The sequence below is a fragment of the Salmo salar genome, chromosome 28, assembly GCF_965601325.2.
Source record: "Salmo salar chromosome 28, fSalSal1, whole genome shotgun sequence".
NCBI lineage: Eukaryota > Metazoa > Chordata > Actinopteri > Salmoniformes > Salmonidae > Salmo > Salmo salar.
This window is the reverse complement of record NC_138318.1, coordinates 39,057,101-39,084,532: the sequence shown is the minus strand read 5'-3', so window position 1 is coordinate 39,084,532 and position 27,432 is coordinate 39,057,101. Positions and strand designations below refer to the sequence as shown.

The window sequence follows — 27,432 nt, the reverse complement described above, 5'->3', positions numbered from 1 at the left end:
GATCCCAAATAGCACTGACCGTAGCCCGTATCCCCTGGAGAGGGCAGACGAGTTCGGGAGCCATTATTTGTGACGTAACGCGCTAACCGGCTGTTTTAACTCAGGAACTGCGGTAGCGGCGGCTTGTAAAAGTCAGAAGTAAATTACCCACGGTGACCTCCCGGTCAAAACGTCTTGAAGCGGATAGGTCTTTACGCCTTTTATTAACTGAATAAAAAGCGCACATTATTGGTACTAAGAGCGAATAAATATTTTCTACTCGAGCAATTTCGTTAATTAAAATAAATAAAATAAAATAATGTAGGGTGCGCAGGGTTGTATTTTATCGTACGAGTTAGCTAGTTAGAGACAACAACTCTTTGCCTCGTTTAGTTAGTTTAGTCTGATATCTGACGTAGCTAGACAACTGCCACAATGGATAAAGCAAAATCAATTATCGATAGAAAAGGGTCCGGATCTTGTCGTGCCAACGGACTTGAAAAGGAGTTTCATTCTCGGGCTGACACCGGTGGCTGTAACGTATACACATCAAGTGGAAACTGTAACGGTGCTAGAAGCAGTATGAAACACTTCCATCATCTGCAGACTGATCATGTCGAAGCCAATGGCTCATCTCCTGCGAAAAGATGCCGGTTACGGAGAAGAGTTGATTCGGTGAAGAGAAACAGACCACGTAAGTGTCTCACACACACACTGACAATTGGGGGGGGGGGGGGTTGTAGTAGGTGCAACTTTTGCGTGTAGTCATTTCTGTGTTTACTCATCAAATGGCACAATTTATGTTAGGCAGCTACATGGAGGGTTTTCAAAGCCTTCCTCGTGGACCCTGAACTGTTACATGTAGGTAACTATTCCACAGAGATCACACCCAGTTGTGGAAAGTACTTAAGTAAAAAATACTTCAAAATACTACTTAAGTAGTTTTTTAGGGGGGTATCTGTACTTTACTATTTATATTTTTGATAACGTGTACTTTTACTCCACTACATTCCTGAAGAAAATGATTTACTTTTTAATTTCCCTGACACCTAAAAGTAGTCGTTATATTTTGAATGCTTAGCAGGACAGTAAAATGGTCTAATTCACTCACTTATCAAGAGAACATCCCTGGTCATCCCTACTGTCTCTGATCTGGTGGACTCACCAAACAGAGAACATCCCTGGTCATCCCTACTGCCTATGATCTGGAGGACTCACTAAACAGAGAACATCCCTGGTCATCCCTACTGCCTCTGATCTGGAGGACTCACTAAACAGAGAACATCCCTGGTCCTCCCTACTGTCTCTGATCTGGAGGACTCACTAAACAGAGAACATCCCTGGTCGTCCCTACTGCATCTGATCTGGAGGACTCAATAAACAGAGAACATCCCTGGTCATCCCTACTGTCTCTGATCTGGAGGACTCACTAAACAGAGAACATCCCTGGTCATCTCTACTGCCTCTGATCTGGAGGACTCACTAAACAGAGAACATCCCTGGTCCTCCCTACTGTCTCTGATCTGGAGGACTCACTAAACAGAGAACATCCCTGGTCGTCCCTACTGCATCTGATCTGGAGGACTCAATAAACAGAGAACATCCCTGGTCATCCCTACTGTCTCTGATCTGGAGGACTCACTAAACAGAGAACATCCCTGGTCATCCCTACTGCCTCTGATCTGGAGCACTCACCAAACAGAGAACATCCCTGGTCATCCCTACTGTCTCTGATCTGGAGGACTCACCAAACAGAGAACATCCCTGGTCATCCCTACTGCCTCTGATCTGGTGGACTCACCAAACACATGCTTGGTTTGTAAATGATGTCTGAGTGTTGTAGTGTGACCCTGGCTATCCTTAAATAAACTAGAAAATGGTGCCCTCTTGTTTGCTTAATATAAGGAATTTGAAATGATTTTTTTACATTTGATACTTAAGTATATTTAAAACCAAAATACTTAACTTTTACTCAAGTAGTATTTTACTGGGTGACTTTTACTTGAGTCATTTACTATCAAGGTCTCTTGACTTTGACTCAAGTATGACAAATGGGTACTTTTCCCACTACAGATCACACCCGATTTTTAGATTATTATAAACTAATAATCAAGCACTTGATTACCGGTAGGTTAATCAGGTGAGCTAGTTTAGGGTTACGACAAAATTGTGATAGGCCTGCGTCTAGGGAGTCGCCGGGTAGAGGTTTGTAAAAGCCACTGTGCTACATGTAATTAAAGAAGCTGCATGCTCAGCTATGCATGGTACTGAACATCTTGCATAATCATTAGGGGGCCAGGTTGGCGTTCCAGTGAGAGTAGCCATGGTGTTTTGGTTGTATACATTCTGCTCTATATAGATTGTGTCAATTCCTCTTGTCTATATTCTGTCAGTATACTTTTTGTCTTTTGCTGGCAGCACCATTTCACAGAGTGAAATTGAAGGTATGTGTAAATGTACTAGGCGAAATAAAAGTGATTCTGATCGCGATCAAAGGGGCTGTGACTACTTTAGGCTGTCAGTAAAACACCCTATTCAACTAGATAGCTCCTAATATTAACAATGATGTGCTGGATATGATCTGTTATTAGATCATATCCAGGGGGGTAAGATCCAGCCACGTTGTGGGGGGTTAGATCCAGCCACGTTGTGGGGGGTTAGATAGAAAACAAGTGACTCCTTTTGTTTTTGCAATAGTTGCACCGTGATTGGTGTCTTCTCAGTCAGAAGGTGTGCTGAAATCGCTACTGATAAGAAGGCTTGGTGTACTTCGACCAATCAGAGGCCGCCCTTATCTCCGCAAGGCTGGGTGAAAGAGCCAGGGCACCGCCCCCGAATGTACAAAATTCCCTTTTCCCTGGTTTCTGTTAGAAGTTAAAACTTGGGAGACGAAGTCACGATGCAAGAGATTTTTTTTTTTTTTTTTTTTTTTTTTTAAATGTATTTGCTGTGACAATAGAAACTGGGGAAACAAAGGATTGTAAACACTGATCTTAACTTTGCATGCCTGCATTCTTTCGGGTATTCATAAGTGTGTTTGCATTCACCACTATGAAACCGAGTAATGTAAAGAAGCCAGGTAAGTTGGTTGCTATTGTTTCCATGACAGTGGAATTTGACCCTCTCGAAACATACAGTATGATAGGAACAAGGTACAGTGTTTTTAATTCGTCAGAGTAGATTACAAATGTTTTCACAAGTAGGGCTATTCTGCACTGCCATTATTTAACACCCTCTGGGACATTGAGAAACATTCTCTCCACTATTGGGTTTCTTTCCAGGACAGACCTCCCGGGCAAGTTCAACGGTCCCATTGGTTAAGCCTGCTAGTCGGCATTCCTCAGCTCTAATTGTGTTAGACTGGAGAGAGCAAATAGTGTTCTCTGTTATGCCCTAGTTGTTATGCCCTAGCTGTTATGCCCTAGCTGTTATGCCCTAGCTGTTATGCCCTAGCTGTTATGCCCTAGCTGTTATGCCCTAGCTGTTATGCCCTAGCTGTTATGCCCTAGTTGTCGCGCATGTCCTACTCTGGTTTTAGAGGTACCTCGATGAGATTTCAGTCCAGTGGACGCTTTCACCGACACCAACATCGTATCTCTTGGTCCTATAGACTATATTCAGAGGATAATGTTGGTCCTTTCGACTATATTCAGAGGATAATGTTGGTCCTATAGACTATATTCAGAGGATAATGTTGGTCCTATAGACTATATTCAGAGGATAATGTTGGTCCTATCGACTATATTCAGAGGATAATGTTGGTCCTATCGACTATATTCAGAGGATAATGTTGGTCCTATCGACTATATTCAGTGGATAATGTTGGTCCTATAGACTATATTCAGAGGATAATGTTGGTTTATAGACTATATTCAGAGGATAATGTTGGTCCTATCGACTATATTCAGAGGATAATGTTGGTCCTATCGACTATATTCAGAGGATAATGTTGGTCCTATAGACTATATTCAGAGCATAATCTTGGTCCTTGGTCCTATAGACTATATTCAGAGGATAATGTTGGTCCTATAGACTATATTCAGAGGATAATGTTGGTCCTATAGACTATATTCAGAGGATAATGTTGGTCCTATAGACTATATTCAGAGGATAATGTTGGTCCCATCGACTATATGTTGGTCCCATCGACTATATGTTCGTCCTATCGACTGTATTCAGAGGATAATGTTGGTCCTATAGACTGTATTCAGAGGATAATGTTGGTCCTATAGACTATATTCAGAGGATAATGTTGGTCCTATAGACTATATTCAGAGGATAATGTTGGTCCCATCGACTATATGTTGGTCCTATCGACTGTATTCAGAGGATAATGTTGGTCCTATAGACTATATTCAGAGGATAATGTTGGTCCCATCGACTATATGTTGGTCCCATCGACTATATGTTCGTCCTATCGACTGTATTCAGAGGATAATGTTGGTCCTATAGACTGTATTCAGAGGATAATGTTGGTCCTATAGACTATATTCAGAGGATAATGTTGGTCCTATAGACTATATTCAGAGGATAATGTTGGTCCCATCGACTATATGTTGGTCCTATCGACTGTATTCAGAGGATAATGTTGGTCCTATAGACTATATTCAGAGGATAATGTTGGTCCTATAGACTATATTCAGAGGAAAATGTTGGTCCTATAGACTATATTCAGAGGATAATGTTCACATCAGAAGCCAATATTGTTGGATAATAATTAATCTGTTGTCCAACTGTAAATGTTAATCCTTGGTGATAATTTGATAGGTCTGACCCTGAGATTTTTTTTTCACATGCTAATGTTACAATGCATACTTCAAGTTTACTGAAGCCATTAAACCATATGATTTAAACCAGTAACTATGTCTAATGCCCTGCAGAATGTAGTCACCATAAATGGCATGCATACCAACCGAGCCTATAGATGAGCTTATCAGTAACACATACACTACCTAAATGGTGTGATCAATATCAGCATCAATATAGAGAGATTTCAAACTAGGCCTAATTTTTATCTGAAGTGGTGTACTGTATTACACAAGAATATAGTGCACATTCAACTTGGCAACACCCTCAGCATTCTTTCTGAGCTGTCATTTGGATGACCTCATCTCTTAACATTTACCGTTGATTATTATAGCTATAGGTTATCTACCCGGGGGGGGGGGGGGGATTGCATGAAGTACTGCATCAGAATTGGTTAAAGCAAACACACTTCCTATTTGCCTACACCTCAGCTGGCATTCAAAACATTTGGACTATATCAACAATGGACTAATAAAACAAATACCACAATGTATTTTTTTGTTTGTTGGAATTTTCCCTTAAATATGCTGTACATTTTAGTATCAATTAATTATAGCATCACATCAGTTTATTTGGCCGCCTCCAAGCCACTGCAGGAAATGTCAATTTAGGCACGTTTAGAGAGGTTGAGTAGGCAAACCAATAGCCTATCAGGGCTCTCTAACCCTGTTCCTGGAGAGATACCCTCCTGTAGGTTTGAACTCCAACCCTGTTCCTGGAGAGATACCGTCCTGTAGGTTTTAACTCCAACCCTGTTCCTGGAGAGATACCCTCCTGTAGGTTTTAACTCCAACCCTGTTCCTGGAGAGATACCCTCCTGTAGGTTTTAACTCCAACCCTGTTCCTGGAGAGATACCCTCCTGTAGGTTTTAACTCCAACCCTGTTCCTGGAGAGATACCTTCCTGTAGGTTTTAACTCCAACCCTGTTCCTGGAGAGATACCCTCCTGTAGGTTTTAACTCCAACCCTGTTCCTGGAGAGTTACCTTCCTGTAGTTTTTCGCTCCAACCCTAATCTGATTCTAGCAATTAGCTGGTTGATAAGCTTAATCAGGTTAGTTACAACTGGGGTTGAAGTGAAAACCTACAGGAAGATAAGCTCTCCAGGACCAGGGTTGGAGATGCCTGGACTAAAGCCTTTCTACAGAGCATCTGGGAAGTAGTGTGAAGTTGACGCTGATCTTGGGTCTGTTTTTGCATTTTTCCCCACTAATGGTTAAGGTTAGGATTGGGGAAGCTGAAACTTCACCCAGGAGCGTGCGTCTGACATAGTCAGTGAAGGAAGTGATGAGGAAAGGGTGGATTTCAAAGTGTGGGTATCTTTGTTTTTACATTTACGTCATTTAGCAGACGCTCTCATCCAGAGCGACTTACAAATTGGTGCATTCACCTTATGATATCCAGTGGAACAACCACTTTACAATAGTACATCTATATCTTTTTTTTGGGGGGGGGGGGGGGGGTTAGAAGGATTACTTAATCCTATCCCAGGTATTCCTTAAAGAGCTGGGGTTTCAGGTGTCTCCGGGAGGTGGTGATCAGGAGGTATGGAGGTTTTCACGGAACGACTCTCGTTAAGAAAGATTCCAGATTGGACACCTGATTCCATCAGTCAAGTAAATGTTCTTCCACTAGTTACATTTCACCGATGAGATGATTAGCAAGTTTAGTGGACACTGACACTGTTTTCACTGGTAGGTGTCAGTCACAGGAGTTTGGTGGTGCCTTTTAATTGGGGAGGAAGGTAATATCTGGAGCGGAATTAGTGGAATGGTATCAACACGTGTTTGATGCCATTCACTCCGTTCCAGCCATTTATTATTATGAGCTGTCCTCTCCTCAACAGCCTCCAATTTGGTGTAAGGTCAATTCAATATAAAAATATATACACTACCGTTCAAAAGTTTGGGGTCACTTAGAAATGTCCTTGAAAGCCAGCCTCCCAGAGTAGCCTTTTCACTGTTGACGTTGAGACTGGTGTTTTGCGGGTACTATTTAATGAAGCTGCCAGTTGAGGACTTGTGAGAGGCGTCTGTTTCTCAAACTAGACACTCTAATGTACTTCTCCTCTTGCTCAGTTGTGCACCGGGGCCTCCCACTCCTCTTTCTATTCTGGTTAGAGACAGTTTGAGCTGTTCTGTGAAGGGAGTAGTACACAGTGTTGTATGAGATCTTCAGTTTCTTGGCAATTTCTCGCATGAAATAGTCTTAATTTCTCAGAACAAGAATAGACTGATGAGTTTCAGAAGAAAGTTCTTTGTTTCTGGCCATTTTGGGCCTGTAATCAAACCCACAAATGCTGATGCTCCAGATACTCAACTAGTCTAAAGAAGGCCAGTTTTATTGCTTCTATAATCAGAACAACAGTTTTCAGCTGTGCTAACATAATTGCAAAAGGGTTTTCTAATGATCAATTAACCTTTTTAAAATGATAAACTTGGATTAGCTAACACAACATGCCATTGGAACACAGGAGTGATGGTTGCTGATAATGGGCCTCTGTACACCTAATGTAGAGTTGAAGTCGAAAGTTTACATACACTTAGGTCGGAGTCATTAAAACTCATTTTTCCACCACTCCACAAATGTCTTGTTAACAAACTATAGTTTTGGCAAGTCGGTTAGGACATCTACTTTGTGCAAGTACTAATTGAGCGTATGTAAACTTCTGACCCACTGGGAATGTGATGAAAGAAATAAAAGCTGAAATAAATCATTCTCTCTACTATTATTCTGACATTTCACATTCTTAAAATAAAGTGGTGATCCTAACTGACCTAAGACAGGGAATTTTTACTAGGATTAAATATCAGGAATTGTGAAAAACTGAGTTTAAATGTATTTGGCTAAGGGGTATGTAAACTTCTGACTTCAACTGTAGATATTTCATAAAAAATCAGCCATTTCCAGCTACAATTGTTATTATTGTAAATGACACTGTATTTCTGATCAATTTTATTTTAATGGACAAAAAAATATGCTTTTCTTTAAAAAAAACAAGGACATTTCTAAGTGACCCCAAACTTTGTAAACAGTAGTGTATATTTAACCAGGAAAAGCCCATTGAGAAAGTCTCTTTTTTTTAAAAACATTTTGTTTTAAGGAAGAGAGACCTGGGCAAGAACGCAGCAGCTATCAATACCACATTTTAAAACATGCATAACATTACGATCCAAAGAAGGGTGTGTTCTTGTCTCTTGCATTGTAATATAAATCAAGAGGAGATGTGCATTATGGGTAAACTTCACCAGGGTTGGGCTCAATTCCATTTCAATTCAAGAAGTACATTCCAATTCCAAATTGTCTTCAATGCTTTTCAATGAGAAATGTGGAATGGGGAATGTACTTCTTGAATTGAAATGGAATTGACCCTAACCCTGGGCTACAGTGTATACCCGTCACTAATCCTGTAGCATTGATAGGGCAAAGAGAAAGAAACTTAGGGGAATAGAACATTTTTCAAAACCTCCTGACCGCCAACTGATATTCAGTGGCTCAGTTGGTAGAGCATTGTGTGTGCAATACCAGGGTTGTGGGTTCGATTCCCACGGGGGGCCAGTACAAAAAAAATGCATGAAATGAAATGTATGCATTCACTACTGTAAGTCACTCTGGATAAGAGTGTCTGCTAAATGACTAAAATGTAAATACAGGATGTGAAGGAGAATTACATACCGGAATTGGAAGACATTCTGAATAAAGATCACCTACAGATAGATAAATATGTTACCTCTACTGTGACCTTTTTTTTATTATTTTACATCTCCACCATACCTCCCCCTCTCCACACACAGACACCTTCTCAACCCCCTTGTGACTGCAGAGAGCCATGGTAGGGGGAGGGGGAGGAAAACAGACACCTTTCACCCACATGTCCTGGTCTGTCTGTCACACACACACACACACACACACACACACACACACACACACACACACACACACACACACACACACACACAGCCCCTAAAGCAGGACAGGGCAGGTGCCTCTGGTGGGGTGACTGTCATGTGCCACTAGCCTTGCTCCCTGATTAAAGAATGATTCCACTACCAAGGAGACAGGTTTTCCTATCACCTAGTAATCCTTCAACCTAAGAAAAGGTTGGAACAGTAGACCTTGGTCTCATTTAATCAGTTAGAAGTGAGGGTTATCGTTTTGTTTTATAATCTTTGCTGTATAGTGTGCTTTATTTTTTTAAAGGCTCTTTAAATACAATTCAATTTAATTTTAATTATAATTATTACTTCCCTGCATGTTTTCGTGGATTCCTATCAGATATGGTTTAAGGACAATTCCATAATAACGGAATTACGCTTTGACAAAAAAAACATTTGATTTCAAAGTTTAACAAACCATACAAGTCTATGCACAAGGACTAACTTTCAACAATATTCGCTGAAAAATTGACGAAAATAACAGTCAAATCTCCCTTAGGTTTTTAATGCGACTCTGTTTAAAAATCTCCTCCGAATTAAGATTAAAAAATGTCTGCAGAAAGAATGAGTTGTCAGCTATGATATGACACCTTGAGTTTTGGAAAAAATCTCTTTTGGTTATTGAAGTACAGTAAGTGAAATGGATTTACACCCAGTAAATTGAATTACATCATGAGTCTCTGATTTGTACTACACAGAAATTGATAAATATGGCTATGATTGTTATTCTCCTCATGTTTCATACATTTGGATATCGCAGAGCGCGCGTGGCGCAGTACTAGGGCTGGGAAATATGGCCAAAATATCATATCATATATATGGTATTTTTCAAATTTATGACGGTGTTTTATGTTTTTGATTAATAAAAGTTGTACATTTGCTTTGTGTAGTGCGTGACCCTAGGGTGGCTACACATACATTCTAAATTATTTTAATGGGTCTTTCTCCATTCTGATTGGTTTATACTGTTCAATTCAACGTCATCCTAAAATAATTTCCTACATTTCTGCATTTCCTGCACTCATTTGAGATCATTTCCACACTGCCACGATATGGGTAAAAATACTATGTCTTATTTTAACCAAATGGTGCAATTGCGATTTAGATCAAAACACTTGGGTGAACTTTTGGATTCATGGAAATAGAATGTTTATTATAATTCTAGAGTTAGAATTTAAATAATAGTGGGCAATTTGAATACAGTGTTGTTTGACATGACAACGAATGAAAATGCCATGGATGAGTTATTGTGACAGGGTAGGAACCAAAGTGACGTTCAGTGTTTCCTAGGGGACCCTATAATATTTGGCTACATTAAATCTTTATTCATATAGCCAACGTATTCATGCTTCGTCTATTCCATCTTTGATTTAAAAGATACTGTTGCACAAACAACATGCTGATTTTAAGCCTCCACCAGTACTGGTATCAGGCTGTATTAGCTAGCTCAGTATTTTTATTAGCTAGTTAGCTAGTTAGCAACTAGCGATATCGCATTAGTGGCTAACACGATTTAGCTTAACCTGCTAAGAAAATACAAACTAGCTGTTTGCACATGTAAGAAACACAAACTAATATTGTAATTATAGTACGCTTGTGGGTTTATATTAAGATCAAAGTGGAAACAACATCGTTGTCATCAACATTGATGCATGTGCTGCATTGACCACGCAGACTGAACGAAAGGGTCTCGTGGTCAAGCAACAACAAATGCGATCCTTGACTGACGGGGTGGGACCAGGGAGAGAGGTCGAGAGAAGGGAGAGAGGTCGAGAGAAGGGAGAGAGGTCGAGAGAAGGGAGAGAGGTCGAGAGAGATATGACTCAAGTAGCGGAGTAAACTATAAAAATGGACGTTACACACAGCGCTACACAATTGAACAAACCAAACATTAAAATACCGTTATAGAAGTTAACGTCTGTCTTCACTTGTAGACTACTTTGGAGCTGCGATACCTGTGAGAAGGAGCTGATCACGTGACAGGCATTGGCTAATAAGAATTGAGATATCTGAGCAAGCCATGTGAGCTGGGAGAAGGGAATTCTAATGATTATAATTAGCCCAAGGGCACAACAGACACTTTGGTTGCAAAAGGCATGGAATTGTTTTTTAGAGGGCATTGAGAATACTATCTGAATACAACCTTGCTTTCCAACTGCATGAACGGGGCGGCAGGTAGCCTAGTGGTTAGAGGCAGGGTAGCCTAGTGGTTAGAGGCAGGGTAGCCTAGTGGTTAGAGGCAGGGTAGCCTAGTGGTTAGAGGCAGGGTAGCCTAGTGGTTAGAGGCAGGGTAGCCTAGTGGTTAGAGGCAGGGTAGCCTAGTGGTTAGAGGCAGGAGGTGGAGGGCGGCTAGCGGTCATTGTAAATAAGAATGTTCTTAACTGACTTGCCTAGTTAAATAAAGGTTACATTTAATAACATTTAAAAAAAGTAATTGAACAATTAAATGCATGCATGTGAGGCAGACGGATTGGTTCTTCTCTGATGACAGGGATACGACACAGTAACAATGCGATAACAATGTATTTCTTGCTTTGCCTTGACAGCCTTCCCCTGGTTTGGGATGGACATCGGCGGTACTCTGGTGAAGCTGGTCTACTTCGAGCCTAAGGACATCACGGCGGAGGAGGAACAGGAAGAAGTGGAAAACCTGAAGAGCATTCGCCGCTATTTGACCTCCAACACGGCGTACGGGAAGACGGGCGTCCGAGACGTCCACCTGGAACTGAAGAACCTGACCATGTGTGGACGGACGGGCAACCTGCACTTCATCCGCTTCCCCACACAGGCCATGCACCGCTTCATCCAGATGGGCAGAGACAAGAACTTCTCCAGCCTCCACACCACGCTCTGTGCCACTGGCGGAGGGGCATACAAGTTCGAGAACGACTTCAGAACGGTGAGTGAGAGAATGAGACAATGGGTGACCTGACGACCTTGCAATCTCATTTCTACCAGTATGTCACATGTTCAACCAGAGGGGAAAAAAAAATTCTAGACCACCTTTACTCCACACACAGACACGAGTACGAAGCTCTCCCTCGCCCTCCATTTGGCAAATCTGACCATAAGAGTCTGTAATACCTACTTGTTTCAAGCAGACCACCATAGTCCCTGTTCCCAAGAACACTAAGGTAACCTGCCTAAATGACTACCGTCCTGTAGCACTCACGTCTGTAGCCATGAAGTTCTTTGAAAGGCTGGTCATGGCTCACATCAACACCATCATCCTGGAAACCCTAGACCCACTCCAATTCGCATAATGCCCCAACAGATCCACAGATGACGCAATCTCAATTGCACTACACACTGCCCTTTCCCACCTGGACAAAATGAACACCTATGTGAGAATGCTGTTCATTGACTACAGCTCAGTGTTCAACACCATAGTGCCCTCAAAGCTCATCACTAAGCTAAGGACCCTGGGACTAAAGACCTCCCTCTGCAACTGGATCCTGGACTTCCTGACGAGCCACCCCCAGGTGGTAAGTGTAGGGAACAACACATCTATCTTCAACACAGGGGCCCCTCAGGGGTGCGTGCTTAGTCCCCTCCTGTACTCCCTGTTCACCCACGACTGCCTGGCCAAACACGACTCCAACACCATTAAGTTTGCTGACGACACAACGGTGGTAGTCCTGATCACCGGCAACGATGAGATGGCTTATAGGGAGGTGGTCAGAGACCTGGCCGTGTGGTGCCAGGACAACAACCTCTCCCTCAACGCGTGATCAAGACAAAGGAGATGATCGTGGACTACAGGAAAAGGAGGGCTGAACACGCCCCCATTCTCATCGACGGGGCTGAAGTGGAGCAGGTCGAGAGTTTCAAGTTCCTTGGTGTCCACATCACCAACAAACTATCATGGTCCAAACACCAAGACAGTTGTGAAGAGGGCACGACAAAACCTTTTCCCCCTCAGGAGACTGAAAAGATTTGGCATGGGTCCTCAGATCCTCAAAATGTTCTACAGCTGCACCATCGAGGGCATCCTGACCAGTTGCATCACCGCCTGACATAGCAACTGCTCTGCATCTGACCGTAAGGCCTACAGAGAGTAGTGTATCACTGGGACCACACTTCCTGACATCCAGGACCTATATACTAGCTGGTGTCAGAGGAAGGCCCCAGAAATTGTCAGACTCCAGTCACCCAAGCCATAGACTGTTTGTTCTCTCTGCTACTGCACAGCAAGCGGTACCCCCCCCCCCCCCCCAAGCCATAAGACTGCTCAACAATTAATAAAATGGCCACCCAGAATATTTGCATTGAATCTCTCTCTCCCCCCCCCCCCACCTTGTTTTTACACTGCTGTTACTCACTGTTTATTATCTATGCATAGTCACTTTACCCCCACCTACATGTACAAATTGCCTTGACTAACCTGTACCCCAGCACGTTGACTCTGTACCGGTACCCCTGTATATAACCTCATTGTTGTAATTCATTATTTTTTTTGTTTAATTAGTAAATATTTTCTTAACAAACAATGCAATTTTAAGAAAATAAGGTTAAGGGCTTGTAAGTAAGCATTTCACGATAAGGTTGTATTCGGCGCATGTGACCAATAGAGTTTGATTTGATTCCAGTCAAGGAAGGGTGTGCTGTGTTTGATAAGACATTTGTTATATTTTTTTTAATGTTCTCTGGACTTGTTGTGGCCGACGCTTTACTGTACCAGTGCTGCGAAGACCAGCTGTGCTGTCAGGCACTTGGTTTGTGGTGCTGGCCGGATGGGCTTCTCTGTTCTATGGCCGCAGACCTGATTTTTATTTGCATAGTCAGGGTTGAGGGAGCAGGTGACTGAGGTTTTGCTTCATGCTTTGATTTGCCTCACACCACCTCTCTCTCCCCTCTACAGATGGCTGATTTAGAGCTGTTAAAGCTGGATGAGCTTGACTGTCTGATTCAAGGCCTGCTCTATGTGGACTCTGTGAGTTTCAACGGCCACCCTGAGTGCTTCTACTTTAAGAACCCGTCAGACACCCAGAACAGTGTGAAGACACCGTGCAGTCTGGCTGATCCGTTCCCTATGCTGCTGGTCAACATTGGATCTGGGGTTAGCATCCTGGCTGTGTACTCCAAAGACAACTACAAACGGGTCACCGGCACCAGGTACAGGATACAGTGGACAGGGAGGTCTGCGTTTATAATTTCTGGTAGTGTTTAAAATCAGACATTTTTTTCAGGACAGTGCTGTTCACCAGTGCCAATTCAAATCCATTTGTTGTATTGGTTTTATATACAGAGTCTACATGCTTTGACAAGTCCAAAGCCATTTTTACTGATCATCAATGGACTGGGTTTTCCCAGGTGAATGACCCAAGTGACAGTTGTTTTCTAGCATGTGGGGAGTCATTGTACAGAAAGGAACTGTAATCTTCAAAAATTCCCAGATTTTTTAGTTTTCCTCATAAAAAAGAGAGAATCATCATATCTTGTAATGTCAACAGAGATTACAGAGAAAAACAATAGTCTTGGTACTGTCCATATGTAGCTTGTTTTTGTTTGCAGGTTCAGGAATGGCTGAAGAATTGAAACATTTACTTGGAGCTAATTCTGCAGATAGCACTGCTGGGTGATTTTAAAAAGTCATAGTCAATCAATAATATAAATCTACTCTTAGCAAAAATGTTTACCTTTTTAATTTACAATCTGTAGAAACTATGAGAAAAGAAAAGGTTCAGAACTTTTGTGAAACAGCACAGTAGAAAAATATATGGCAAATAGAAATCACACTGGATGGTCTTCAGAGATAGATGGGAGGGGTTGAGGGTAGCTGAAGGATGGGACTGGATGGTCTTCAGAGATAGATGGGAGGGGTTGAGTGGAGCTGAAGGATGGGACTGGATGGTGTTCAGAGATAGATGGGAGGGGTTGAGTGGAGCTGAAGGATGGGACTGGATGGTGTTCAGGGATAGATGGGAGGGGTTGATGGGAGCTAAAGGATATTGGAAATTATGCTGACAATTACATTGATGGAAGTCACACAATTTATCTGCAATATTAAACCTGATCTGCACCTAAAATAAATATACTAGAGGTCGACCGATTATTGGAGGACCAAAAAAAGCCGATACCGTTTAATCGGCCTATTTCTTAAAAAAAAAAAAATAATAATGACAATTACAACAATACTGAATTAACACTTTTATTGTAACTTAATATAATACATCAATCAAATCAATTTAGCCTCAAATAAATAATGAAACATGTTCAATTTGGTTTAAATAATGCAAAAACAAAATGTTGGAGAAGAAAGTAAAATTGCAATATGTGCCATGTAAAAAAGCTAACGTTTAAGGTCCTTGCTCAGAACATGAGAACATATGAAAGCTGGTGGTTCCTTTTAACATGAGTCTTCAATATTCCCAGGTAAGAAGTTGTAGGTTGTTGTTACTATAGGACTATTTCTCTCTATACCATTTGTATTTCATATACCTTTGACTATTGGATGTTCTTATAGGCACTTTACTATTGCCAGTGTAACAGTATAGCTCCTCTCCTCGCCCCAACCTGGGCTCGAACCAGGAACACATCGACAACAGCTACCCTCGAAGCATCGTTACCCATCGTTCCACGAAAGCCGTGGCCCTTGCAGAGCAAGGGGAACAACTACTCCAAGTCTCAGAGCGAGTGATGTTTGAAACGCTATTAGCGCGCACCCCGCTAACTAACTAGCCATTTCACATCGGTTACACCAGCCTAATCTCGGGAGTTGATAGGCTTGAAGTCATAAACAGTGCAATGCTTGAAGCATTGCGAAGAGCTGCTGGCAAACGCAGGAAAGTGCTGTTTGAATGAATGCTTACGAGCCTGCTGCTGCTTACCACTGCTCTATCAAATATCAAATCATAGACTTAATTATAACATAATAACACATAGAAATATGAGCCTTAGGTCATTAATATGGGCAAATCCGGAAACCATTTTTTCAAAAATAAAACGTTTATTCTTTCAGTGAAATACCGAACCGTTACGTATTTTATCTAACGGGTGGCATCCACAAGTCTAAATATTCCTGTTACATTGCACAACCTTCAATGTTATGTCATAATTACGTAAAATTCTGGCACATTAGTTCGCAACGAGCCAGGCGGCCCAAACTGCTGCATATACCCTGACTGTTGCACAGAACGCAAGAGAAGTGACACAATTTCCCTAGTTAAAAGAAATTCATGTTAGCAGGCAATATTAACTAAATATGCAGGTTTAAAAATATATACTTGTGTATTGATTTTAAGAAGGGCGTTGATGTTTATGGTACATTGGTGCAACGACAGTGCTTTTTTTGTGAATGCGCTTGTTAAATCACCCGTTTGGCAAAGTAGGCTGTGATTCAAGGATAAATGAACAGGCACCGCATCGATTATATGCAACGCAGAACAAGCTAGATAAACTAGTAATATCATCAACCATGTGTAGTTAACTAGTGATTATTTTAAGATCGATGACATTTTTTTTTTATAAGATAACTTTAATGCTAGCTGGCAACTTACCTTGGCTCCTTGCTGCACTCGCATAACAAGTAGTCAGCCTGCCACGCAGTCTCCTCGTGGAGTGCAATGTAATCGGCCATGATCGGTGTCCAAAAATGCAGATTACCGATTGTTATGAAAACTTGAAATCGGCCCTAATTAATCAGCCATTCCGATTAATCGGTCGACCTCTAAAATATTATTATAAATATTTATAATTGACATCTGCTGTGAGTCATTCATATTAGCTTTTTGTAGTGGAATTGTGACTCACGATGGATAATAGACGGCTTTTATTGTTATTAGCAAGCCAGGTTGAACAACGTCTGAGTCAGAATGCAGAACGCTGCATGCGCACCATTTTCCCTAGACAGTAGATGCTGTCTGTCTGCTCGTTGCACAGGGACAGTCTAGTCTATATTTACCCTGTTCCATAGACAGTAGATACTGTCTGTCTGCTCGTTGCACAGGGACAGTCTGTATTTACCCTGTTCCATAGACAGTAGATGCTGTCTGTCTGCTCGTTGCACAGGGACAGTCTGTATTTACCCTGTTCCATAGACAGTAGATGCTGTCTGTCTGCTCGTTGCAGAGGGACAGTCTATATTTACGTCAGTTCAACCTTGGAACATCTCTACATAGAACATGTCACTGGGATGAAACTGAAATCATGCTGGCGGCCAAGTTATCCTTCTTTGAAAGAGTTAAGTCAGGGTTAGGTTGGTTTAAGGATTACTTGGCCATGGTTAAGTCAGGGTTAGGTTGGTTTAAGGATTACTTGGCCATGGTTAAGTCAGGGTTAGGTTGGTTAATTAAAGGATAACTTGGCCATGGTTAAGTCAGGGTTAGGTTGGTTTAAGGATTACTTGGCCATGGTTAAGTCAGGGTTCGGTTGGTTAATTAAAGGATTACTTGGCCATGGTTAAGTCAGGGTTAGGTTGGTTTAAGGATTACTTGGCCATGGTTAAGTCAGGGTTAGGTTGGTTTAAGGATTACTTGGCCATGGTTAAGTCAGGGTTAGGTTGGTTTAAGGATTACTTGGCCATGGTTAAGTCAGGGTTAGGTTGGTTAATTAAAGGATTACTTGGCCATGGTTAAGTCAGGGTTAGGTTGGTTTAAGGATTACTTGGCCATGGTTAAGTCAGGGTTAGGTTGGTTAATTAAAGGATTACTTGGCCATGGTTAAGTCAGGGTTAGGTTGGTTTAAGGATAACTTGGCCATGGTTAAGTCAGGGTTAGGTTGGTTGATTAAAGGATTACTTGGCCATGGTTAAGTCAGGGTTAGGTTGGTTAATTAAAGGATTACTTGGCCATGGTTAAGTCAGGGTTAGGTTGGTTAATTAAAGGATTACTTGGCCATGGTTAAGTCAGGGTTCGGTTGGTTAATTAAAGGATTACTTGGCCATGGTTAAGTCAGGGTTAGGTTGGTTTAAGGATTACTTGGCCATGGTTAAGTCAGGGTTAGGTTGGTTTAAGGATAACTTGGCCATGGTTAAGTCAGGGTTAGGTTGGTTTAAGGATTACTTGGCCATGGTTAAGTCAGGGTTAGGTTGGTTGATTAAAGGATTACTTGGCCATGGTTAAGTCAGGGTTAGGTTCGTTAATTAAAGGATTACTTGGCCATGGTTAAGTCAGGGTTAGGTTGGTTAATTAAAGGATTACTTGGCCATGGTTAAGTCAGGGTTCGGTTGGTTAATTAAAGGATTACTTGGCCATGGTTAAGTCAGGGTTAGGTTGGTTAATTAAAGGATTACTTGGCCATGGTTAAGTCAGGGTTAGGTTGGCAAAAGGATCTGTGGTGGAAAAAGAACCCAATTGTCATGACTTAAGTGAAAGTCACCCAGTAAAATACTACTTGAGTAAAAGTCTAAAAGTATTTGGTTTTAAATATACTTAAGTGTAAAAAGTATAAATCATTTAAAATTCCTTATATTAGGCAAACCAAACGGCACAATTTTCTTGTATTTTTTAAATTTACGGATAGCCAGGGGCACACTCCAACACTCAGACATCATTTACAAATGAAGCATTTGTGTTTAGTGAGTCCACCAGATCAGAGGCAGTAGGGATGACCAGGGATGTTCTCTGTTTAGTGAGTCCTCCAGATCAGAGGCAGTAGGGATGACCAGGGATGTTATCTGTTTAGTGAGTCCTCCAGATCAGAGACAGTAGGGATGACCAGGGATGTTCTCTGTTTAGTGAGTCCTCCAGATCAGAGGCAGTAGGGAGGACCAGGGATGTTCTCTTGATAAGTGTGTGAATTGGACCATTGCTTAGCAGGACATTCACAATGTAAGTACTTTGGGTGTCAGGGAAAATGTAAGGAGTAAAAAGTACATTATTTTCTTTAGGAATGTAGTGGAGTAAAAGTACATGTTGTCAAAAATATAAATAGTAAAGTACAGATCTCCCCCCCCCCCCCCCCAAAAAAACCCCCCTGACTTAAGTAGTACTTTTTTAAAGTATTTTTACTTAAGTATTTACACCACTGAAAAGGATAACTTGGCTGTGGTTAAGTCAGGTTTAAGTGACAGCTCCTTGGCCTTGTGACACTTCCTGAGGGCTTTGGGTCAGCTTACAGTTCTGCCTACCCCCACTAGTACTCCCTGTCTCAGGCTGAGAGGGGATTCCTTTTTAGGCCACTGCTGTATGTTCATTCAGAACCACTTTCCATGACCCTTCCCCAGCACGAGGGACGAAATCGTAACTTGAAGCATGCATGTGTGTATTTGACAAAATTTCACACATTTTACGATTTAATGTCAATGCCCATCGATGTGTTCCTGGGCCTGATCCCTTCTCTGTGTCCTCCTCTCAGTCTTGGTGGAGGAACGTTCCTGGGCCTGTGCTGCTTGCTGACTGGCTGTGAGACGTTTGAAGAAGCTCTGGATATGGCTAGCAGAGGCGACAGCAGCAATGTGGACAAGCTGGTGAGAGATATCTACGGAGGAGACTATGAGCGTTTCAGCCTCCAAGGATCTACTGTAGCCTCCAGGTGAAGGAGGGATCACTCAGTACTGAGACATTATACTGGATATACCATGATAATATATGCCATTATATCTAACATGATTATTTATTTATATATATATATATATATATATATATTAGAACAAAAAATATATACATGCAACAATTTCAAATATTAAAGGAAAAATCAGTTAAATGCCAAGAGTTTGCAAAGCTGTCATCAAGGCAAAGGCTGGCTACTTTGAAGAATCTCAAATATATACTTATTTTGATTTGTTTAACACTTTTTTTAATTTTTTTGGTTACTGCATGATTCCATATGTGTTATTTCATAGTTTCAATGTCTTTACTATTATTCGACAATGTAGAAAATAGTCAAAATAAAGACAAACCCTGGAATGAGTAGGTTTGTCCAAATTTTTGACTGGTACTGTATGCAGATACAGTTGAAGTCGAAAGTTTACATAAACTTAGGTTGGAGTCATTAAAACTCGTTTTTCAACCACTCCACAAATTTCTTGTTAACAAACTATAGTTTTGGCAGGTCGGTTAGGACATCTACTTTGTGCATGACACAAGTAATTTTTCCAACAATTGTTTACAGACAGATTATTTCACTTATAATTCACTGTATCACAATTCCAGTGGGTCAGAAGTTTACATACACTAAGTTGACTGTGCCTTTAAACAGCTTGGAAAATTCCAGAAAATGATGTCATGGCTTTAGAAGCTTCTGATAGGCTAATTGACATAATTTGAGTCAATTGGAGGAGTACTTGTGGATGTATTTCAAGGCCTACCTTCAAACTCAGTGTCTATTTGCTTGACATCATGGGAAAATCAAAAGAAATCAGCCAAGACCTCGTTAAACAATTCTAGACCTCCAGAAGTCTGCTTCATCCTTGGGAGCATCCTTGGGAGCGTCCTTCCAGATGCCTGAAGGTACCACGTTCATCTGTACAAACAATAGTAGGCAAGTATAAACACCATGGGACCACGCAGCTGTCATCTCGCTCAGGAAGGAGACGCGTTCTGTCTCCTAGAGATGAACGTACTTTGGTGCAAATCAATCCCAGAACAACAGCAAAGGACCTTGTGAAGATGCTGGAGGAAACGGGTACAAAAGTATCTATATCCACAGTAAAACTAGTCCTACATCGACATAACCTGAAAGGCCGCTCAGCAAGGAAGAAGCCACTGCTCCAAAACCGCCATAAAAAAGCTAGACTACGGTTTGCAACTGCACATGGGGACAAAGATCGTACCTTTTGGAGAAATGGCCACTGGTCTGATGAAACAAAAATAGAACAGTTTGGCCATAATGACCATCGTTATGTTTGGAGGAAAAAGGGGGAGGCTTGTAAGCCAAAGAACACCAACCCAACCGTGAAGCACGGGGGTGGCAGCATCATGTTGTGGGGGTGCTTTGCTGCAGGAGGGACTGGTGCACTTCACAAAATAGATGGCATCATGAGGAAAGAAAATTATGTGGATATATTGAAGCAACATCTCAAGACATCAGTCAGGAAGTTAAAGCTTGGTCGCAAAGGGGTCTTCCAAATGGACAATGACCCCAAGCATACTTCCAAAGTTGTGGCAAAATGGCTTAAGGACAACAAAGTCAAGGTATTGGAGTGGTCATCACAAAGCCCTGACCTCAATCCCATAGAATATTTGTGGGCAGAACCTAAAAAGCGTATGCGAGCAAGGAGGCCTACAAACCTGTCTGTTACACCAGCTCTGTCAGGAGGAATAGACCAAAATTCACCCAACTTATTGTAGGAAGCTTGTGGAAGGCTACCCAAAACGTTAGACCCAAGTTAAACAATTTAAAGGCAATGCTACCAAATACTAATTGAGTGCATGTAAACTTCTGACCCACTGGGAATGTGATGAAAGAAATAAATCATTCTCTCTACTATTATTCTGACATTTCACATTCTTAAAATAAAGTGGTGATCCTAACTGACCTAAGACGGAATATTTACTAGGATTAAAAGTCAGGAATTGTGAAAAACTGAGTTTAAATGTATTTGGCTAAGGTGTATGTAAACCTCCGACTTTAACTATGTGTGTGTGTGTGTGTGTGTGTATTTAACCATAAATGTAATTGTTATGGTAGTTAATGAACTGTAAAAGCACACAGATATAAGCTACAACTACATAGTACATGGTGCAATGTAGGTTAAGTAACAGTGTCTTTGTCCCAGATCTTTATCACTGGCCTTGTTTTAAGATGTTCAATTCTCTTTTAATTCTTAACAAAACAAAACTCTTATTTGTATTTTTTATTTTTATTTTAAAGAAGCTTTTGTTGATTCCTAATAGCAGTTCCTGTGATTTTCTTATGTTGCTTTTGTTCTTTAAACACAGCTTTGGCCACATGATGAGCAAGCAGAAACGAGACTCCATCAGCAAAGAGGACCTGGCCCGGGCTATGCTGGTCACCATCACTAACAACATAGGTTCCATTGCACGCATGTGTGCCGTCAACGAGGTAATCGCACAAACATTCTCCCTGCAGCTTGTATTAATATTAATAGTCATTCACTCCATTATGTTTTCAGGCGAAGTAGTTGTTTTTAAGGGTTTATTTGCATTTACACTTTTTTTACATCGTGCATTCATCTTGATGTATGGTAGTGTAACCGGCGTGAAATGGCTTGCTAGTTAGCGGCGCGCGCACGCATGCTAGTAGCGTTTCAATCGATGACGTCACTCACTCTGAGACCTTGAAGTAGTTGTTTCCCTTGCTCTTGTAAGAGCTGCGGGTTTTGTTGAGCGATAGATAACGATGCTTCGTGGGAAGGCGGTTGATGACGTGGTCCCTGGTTCGAGTCCAGGTTGGGGCAAGGAGAGGAATGGAAGCAATACTGTTACAGTAGCTGTGAGTGAGACAACCACATTTTCAGTCTTTTTGGGCGTTTTTTTTTCTTTCTGTATGCTTTCAGCTTCTTTACAGTGTTTCCTTGTGGCATGGTGATCAAGCAGCATTGTACAGGGCTATCAAAGCGCACAGAACTTCAGCTCAGTCACCACCATTTGGCCCGTAGACCTTTTCCAAAAGCATGAACTACAGTATAGAATACTTTATTGCCAAGCAACAATGTTTTAGTGTCCGTGATCTCTATAATGGTGATAGTTCTGACAAAAGGCCAAGAGGCCGACACATAAACTTGAATAAAATAAGTGATACTGGTGTGCAGGTTTCTCTCTTTGACGTTCCCACACACCTGCTACAAGATCACTCAGATGTGCGGCTGCTTTTTCGAATTTAGTGTCAGTGATAGTACAGACAGGTCAATAAGTGCAAGGGCAGTTCAGTTCAACGGTGACAACAGTACAGATACTGAACCAGCTGACTTCCTTCTCAGCTCTGGGCCTTGTACGTTGATAACGGGTTGTACAGCAGACTCCTGTCTTTTAGCTCCACTTTGTGGTAATCATGAGTACTTATTTATTTATTAGGATCTCCCCCATTGGCTGTTGGTATTTTATTAGGATCCCCATTGGCTGTTGGTATTTTATTAGGATCCCCATTGGCTGTTGGTATTTTATTAGGATCCCCATTGGCTGTTGGTATTTCATAAACTGCTTTGCTTTATCTTGGCCAGGTCGCAATTGTAAATGTGAACTTGTTCTCAACTTGCCTACCTGGTTAAATAAAGGTGAAATAAAAAAAATGAAAAATGAAGATCCCCATTGGCTGTTGGTATTTTATGAAGATCCCCATTGGCTGTTGGTATTTCATTAGGATCCCCATTGGCTGTTACAAAAGCAGCAGCTAGTCTTCAAGTCAACATGAAACATGACATAATATATAACATTAATAGACAGCAACAGCTCAAGGACAGAACTACATAAATTAAAATGTTTCTGGAGTTCTGTTATAAACTGTATATTGACTGTCTCTGCATGTTATGGATACATAACATGTTTTGCATTAAAATGATGCCACTACTATAACATTTTCACTTTCAGAAAATCGAGAGAGTTGTGTTTGTTGGGAATTTCTTACGGATCAACACTGTGTCTACTAAGCTGCTGGCCTACGCTATGGACTTCTGGTCCAAGGGACAACTGAAGGCCTTGTTCTTAGAACACGAGGTACAACACTTGATTTGTGTTGAAGATTTAGATTTTATCAGACTGAATGTAAACAAAGTTGTCAACTCTACCCCAAAGCTCACAGATTTCATAATCATAATTTGAGTATTAGTAATACTATATTTACCATGTTGTATGTTTTCTGTAGGGATATTTTGGCGCTGTTGGAGCACTCCTGGAGCTGCTAAAGTCGTCTGAGGAGCCATGATGATATGCCAATGTCATCCCTCATGAAGCTGTCGAGAAGCGGCCACAGGAAACTGGGGGAAAAAAGCCATTTAAATTATTAACTCTATCTTTTAAGTCTCTTCCCTAAAATCCTCTCCAATAGAGAGGTTTTAATAAAGCTAATGTAATGTCTCATGTCATGAACCCTGGGTGGCAGGTGAGCGCTAAGGGTCATAGAGATGGTGTTAGTTCTTGGTACTGTGTGTAAATATCTATTTTTGTAGTTCTAGAGTGCACTAAAGCCAAAACCTGCTGAGATTTTACCTGTGTGACAGGAGTCTGCAGTCTTCGGTATAGAGGAAAGGGAGTTTTTCTCAACATATGAATATTGCCTTGTCTGCTGCTGTTGTTCTGTCTATCTTTGTGAAAGACAAAAAAAGGCAGACAGGGGGAAAGGGTTTAGTTCCATTTGTATCAAATGAAGGGACCAAAGAGGCTGATTCATCATAATTGACTGTCCCTTTTTTTTTAAATTTTATTCAGCGTGTCAAAAACGAGGCTCCACTCTCCTCTGTCGCCTGTGGCATATTCATCATAGCTTTTATTAACACATCATGGTTAACAGATATGGGCTGTTTATACTTGGTTCACCAGCCTCCTCAAACTCTAGTCTCTTTTAGTGATGAAGTTCTGTTGGTACGTTTGTCAGGTTAAGATGTCTGTTATGATCTTGTTATTTTGAGATGCTGCACAACCAGTCCAGTACAAGTGTCCACTTGTGTTTGTTTCACATCTGCCTATCTCACTAAGAAAGTGTGCCTTATCTTCTCCAAACCCCGGACCATGACGACACCCACTCTACAGCCAGTGGTGATGTAGAATCTCCTAGTGTTTGAATTGCCTTGTAAGGACTGTTTTGTTGTGTTTTTATCTAGCGTAGTTGTAAGAAAGGTACAGAACTATACTGGCAGCAGTTAGTCTACATAGTGATTTTTAATGTATTTTTATCTTATATCGGTGTGGGAGTTCCTCAACCAGTGTAAAGGCTTCATTACCTGCAGTTTGGACAGGACATCTCTATTTTGGCCCCCCCAAAAAGCAAATCCCATAGCTGCTATCAATTGTCTTGTTTTATACATCAGTTAAAGCTATTCAATGTGAATGTGCTTGTAGCTAGAAGATTGAAGGACCACCACACTAGACGTTATTTACCTGTTGGCAGCAATAACTGAGCATCAAGTAGTAAAAGAAACATACATTTATTGCATCCATCACAATGACCTCGTAAAATGTTGGCACCTCCTCTGTTAGAATCCAATGTCTCAACCTTTGCTATTATGACATCACAGAATGTAGCAGTTTACTTACTGGCTACTCTGTGCCACCCACTTCCTCACCTCAAACCTGTCTTGTTGGCTTTTTGTTTTTAGTAGAACTATGTTTCTGTGCCATACTGTACTCTTTCCCCCCCCCCCCCCCCCCCCCCCATGTAAAGTGTTTATGGGTTCAGTGTGGTTCTTTTGTGAAGGCTCTAGTTAGACCTATGTGAAGTCAGAGTCCCAGTGCAACATGGAGTTTAGTCAGGTTAGTAGATGGCATCATTCAACTGTATGGGATTCTGACTTGGATTTCATAAAGATCTTTATTTTAAAATATTTTTTTTGGGGGGGGGTGTGATTTTGAAAATGTTCATTTTGTGGTTTTCTGTATAATTTGTTGTTTTTGGCTCAGAGTTATTGCAAGCATCCCATGTTCACATTTGCATGCATGCTCTTATGAAATTGACAATAGGCCTTGGTACTAATCTGGATCCATGTTTAAATTTGGGATTACCATTTCAATATTTATGACCCCCCCCTCCCCCAAATAGTAGATTTGTATTATTATATTATATTTACCCCCAATAGCAGGTACCAATTTATATTATATTTATGGAAGCGTTATAACTACTGATGATAAAATGAAGTGTTGAAACACATCAAGCCTCCGAAAACAACGTCCTGTAAAGATACGTCAGTAACTGACATCCTTGTGCTGTGAGAAGGTAATATTACGTAAAGATGTTTCTCTGTACTGTGCTGTGAGAAGGTAATATTACGTAAAGATGTTTCTCTGTACTGTGCTGTGAGAAGGTAATATTACGTAAAGATGTTTTCTCTGTACTTACAAGCCTCAAATTTCCTGCCAAGTTAAATTGTTGAGTCAAGTTAACTCTATTTCTTTTTTTTAAATTTTTTTGCCACAATGTATTAGACACTCCCGATGACTACCTAAAAGTCTGGTATTGAAGCATTGTGAATACATGACTGCCCTTCAAGTCAGTTTTAGTATGTTAGCCTGGCTCAATGGGAAGCTTCCCTCCTGTAGTATTTACATAGTGTATGCATCTCATTAATTGGAGCCATCAAATCTGTATTATGTAAGAGCTCTGTTTGTACAGAAGTGTGTGTGTGTGTACAAGGAATATTACTTGCCACAGCACAAGGACATTTGCTTCATGCATCTGCTTTAAGCCCATGATAAAGCTCTATTGAGTGATTGGAGTTAAAGCAGAAGCCTTAGTGGTATCCCTTGACCCTCGTTAGTGTTAATGAACAGGAGAAGCCTTAGTGGTATCCCTTGACCCTCGTTAGTGTTAATGAACAGGAGAAGCCTTAGTGGTATCCCTTGACCCTCGTTAGTGTTAATGAACAGGTAGTTTGATCCCTGGTAAAGATCAGAGAACATACTATGCGTGCTCTGTATTCATCTCTTTTGTTATGTTCTAGCAAAGCTGCAAATTCTGCCAATAATCCCAAAACAAGCAAGTGATTTGGTTGTTCAAAGCTTTTGTTTTGTAATCTGAAGAATTATGCAAACTGGTTTGTCTTTTGATCTGAGAATCCTTTTTTGTTTTGTTCTTGAGTGAGTTTCTTCTGCTGATATTTAAACACCATCTATCGTCTGGCAAGCTTGATAGGATGGACCTTTATCACACTGATCTGATAGGATGGACCTTTTTATCACGCTGATCTGATAGGATGGATCTTTTCATCACGCTGATCTGATAGGATGGATCTTTTCATCACGCTGATCTGATAGGATGGACCTTTTTATCACGCTGATCTGATAGGATGGACCTTTTTATCACGCTGATCTGATAGGATGGATCTTTTCATCACGCTGATCTGATAGGATGGATCTTTTCATCACGCTGATCTGATAGGATGGACCTTTTTATCACGCTGATCTGATAGGATGGACCTTTTTATCACGCTGATCTGATAGGATGGACCTTTTTATCACGCTGATCTGATAGGATGGACCTTTTTATCACGCTGATCTGATTGGATGGACCGTTTTATCACGCTGATCTGATTGGATGGACCTTTATCACACTGATCTGATTGGATGGACCTTTTTATTATGTTGATCTGAATGTACTGTACCTGTAAATATATCTGCCAGAAATCCTTCTGCTAATGCAATGTCTAACCTCTTTACTGTGTGTAAGGCTACGTTTACACAGGTTGCCCAATTCTGATCTTTTGCCCAATCAGATCTGTTGCCAATATTGGGGCAAAAGATCAGAATTGGGCTGCTTGTGTAAATGCAACTTAAGAAAAGGAACACTGGAAATATGCTGTGCACAAATGTGTATGTTCTGGAATTTAACAGTTATTTTCTGAAAGGAATAAATTTGTGAAACTATTAAGATGTGTTAATTGGTGATTCTTGATGCTGTCAGGGAGAGAGGGGATTGGTAATTCTTGATGCTGTCGTTGAGAGGGGATTGGTTATTCTTGATGCTGTCAGGGAGAGAGGGGATTGGTTATTATTGATGCTGTCAGGGAGAGAGGGGATTGGTCATTCTTGATGCTGTCAGGGAGAGAGGGGATTGGTCATTCTTGATGCTGTCAGGGAGAGAGGGGATTGGTTATTATTGATGCTGTCAGGGAGAGGGGATTGGTCATTCTTGATGCTGTCATGGAGAGAGGGGATTGGTTATTC

General features: G+C 41.1%; 1 protein-coding gene across 2 annotated transcripts; it reads left to right on the top strand.

The window, feature by feature from the left end:
* The first annotated feature begins 81 nt into the window (after window positions 1-81).
* Window positions 82-27,136, top strand: LOC106589938 (pantothenate kinase 1). 2 transcript variants are annotated; one of them, XM_014180388.3, is made up of 7 exons: window positions 82-673; window positions 11,266-11,618; window positions 13,581-13,834; window positions 19,016-19,192; window positions 21,541-21,664; window positions 23,149-23,274; window positions 23,423-27,136. In XM_014180388.3, exons 1-7 carry the CDS (start codon window positions 415-417, stop codon window positions 23,480-23,482), a joined length of 1,353 nt encoding a protein of 450 aa, XP_014035863.1. In that variant the 5' UTR covers window positions 82-414; the 3' UTR covers window positions 23,483-27,136. The 2 variants fall into 2 exon arrangements, with proteins under 2 accessions (XP_014035863.1, XP_014035864.1); XM_014180389.3 differs by lacking the exon at window positions 82-673 and adding an exon at window positions 2,848-3,058.
* Window positions 27,137-27,432: the final 296 nt, after the last annotated feature.

Coding starts and splice junctions, on each gene's coding strand:
- LOC106589938 (XM_014180388.3), top strand. CDS start 415: ATGGATAAAGCAAAATCAATTATCGATAGAAAAGGGTCCGGATCTTGT. Junction 674..11,265: donor GGTGAAGAGAAACAGACCAC/GTAAGTGTCTCA, acceptor TTGCCTTGACAG/CCTTCCCCTGGTTTGGGATG. Junction 11,619..13,580: donor TCGAGAACGACTTCAGAACG/GTGAGTGAGAGA, acceptor TCCCCTCTACAG/ATGGCTGATTTAGAGCTGTT.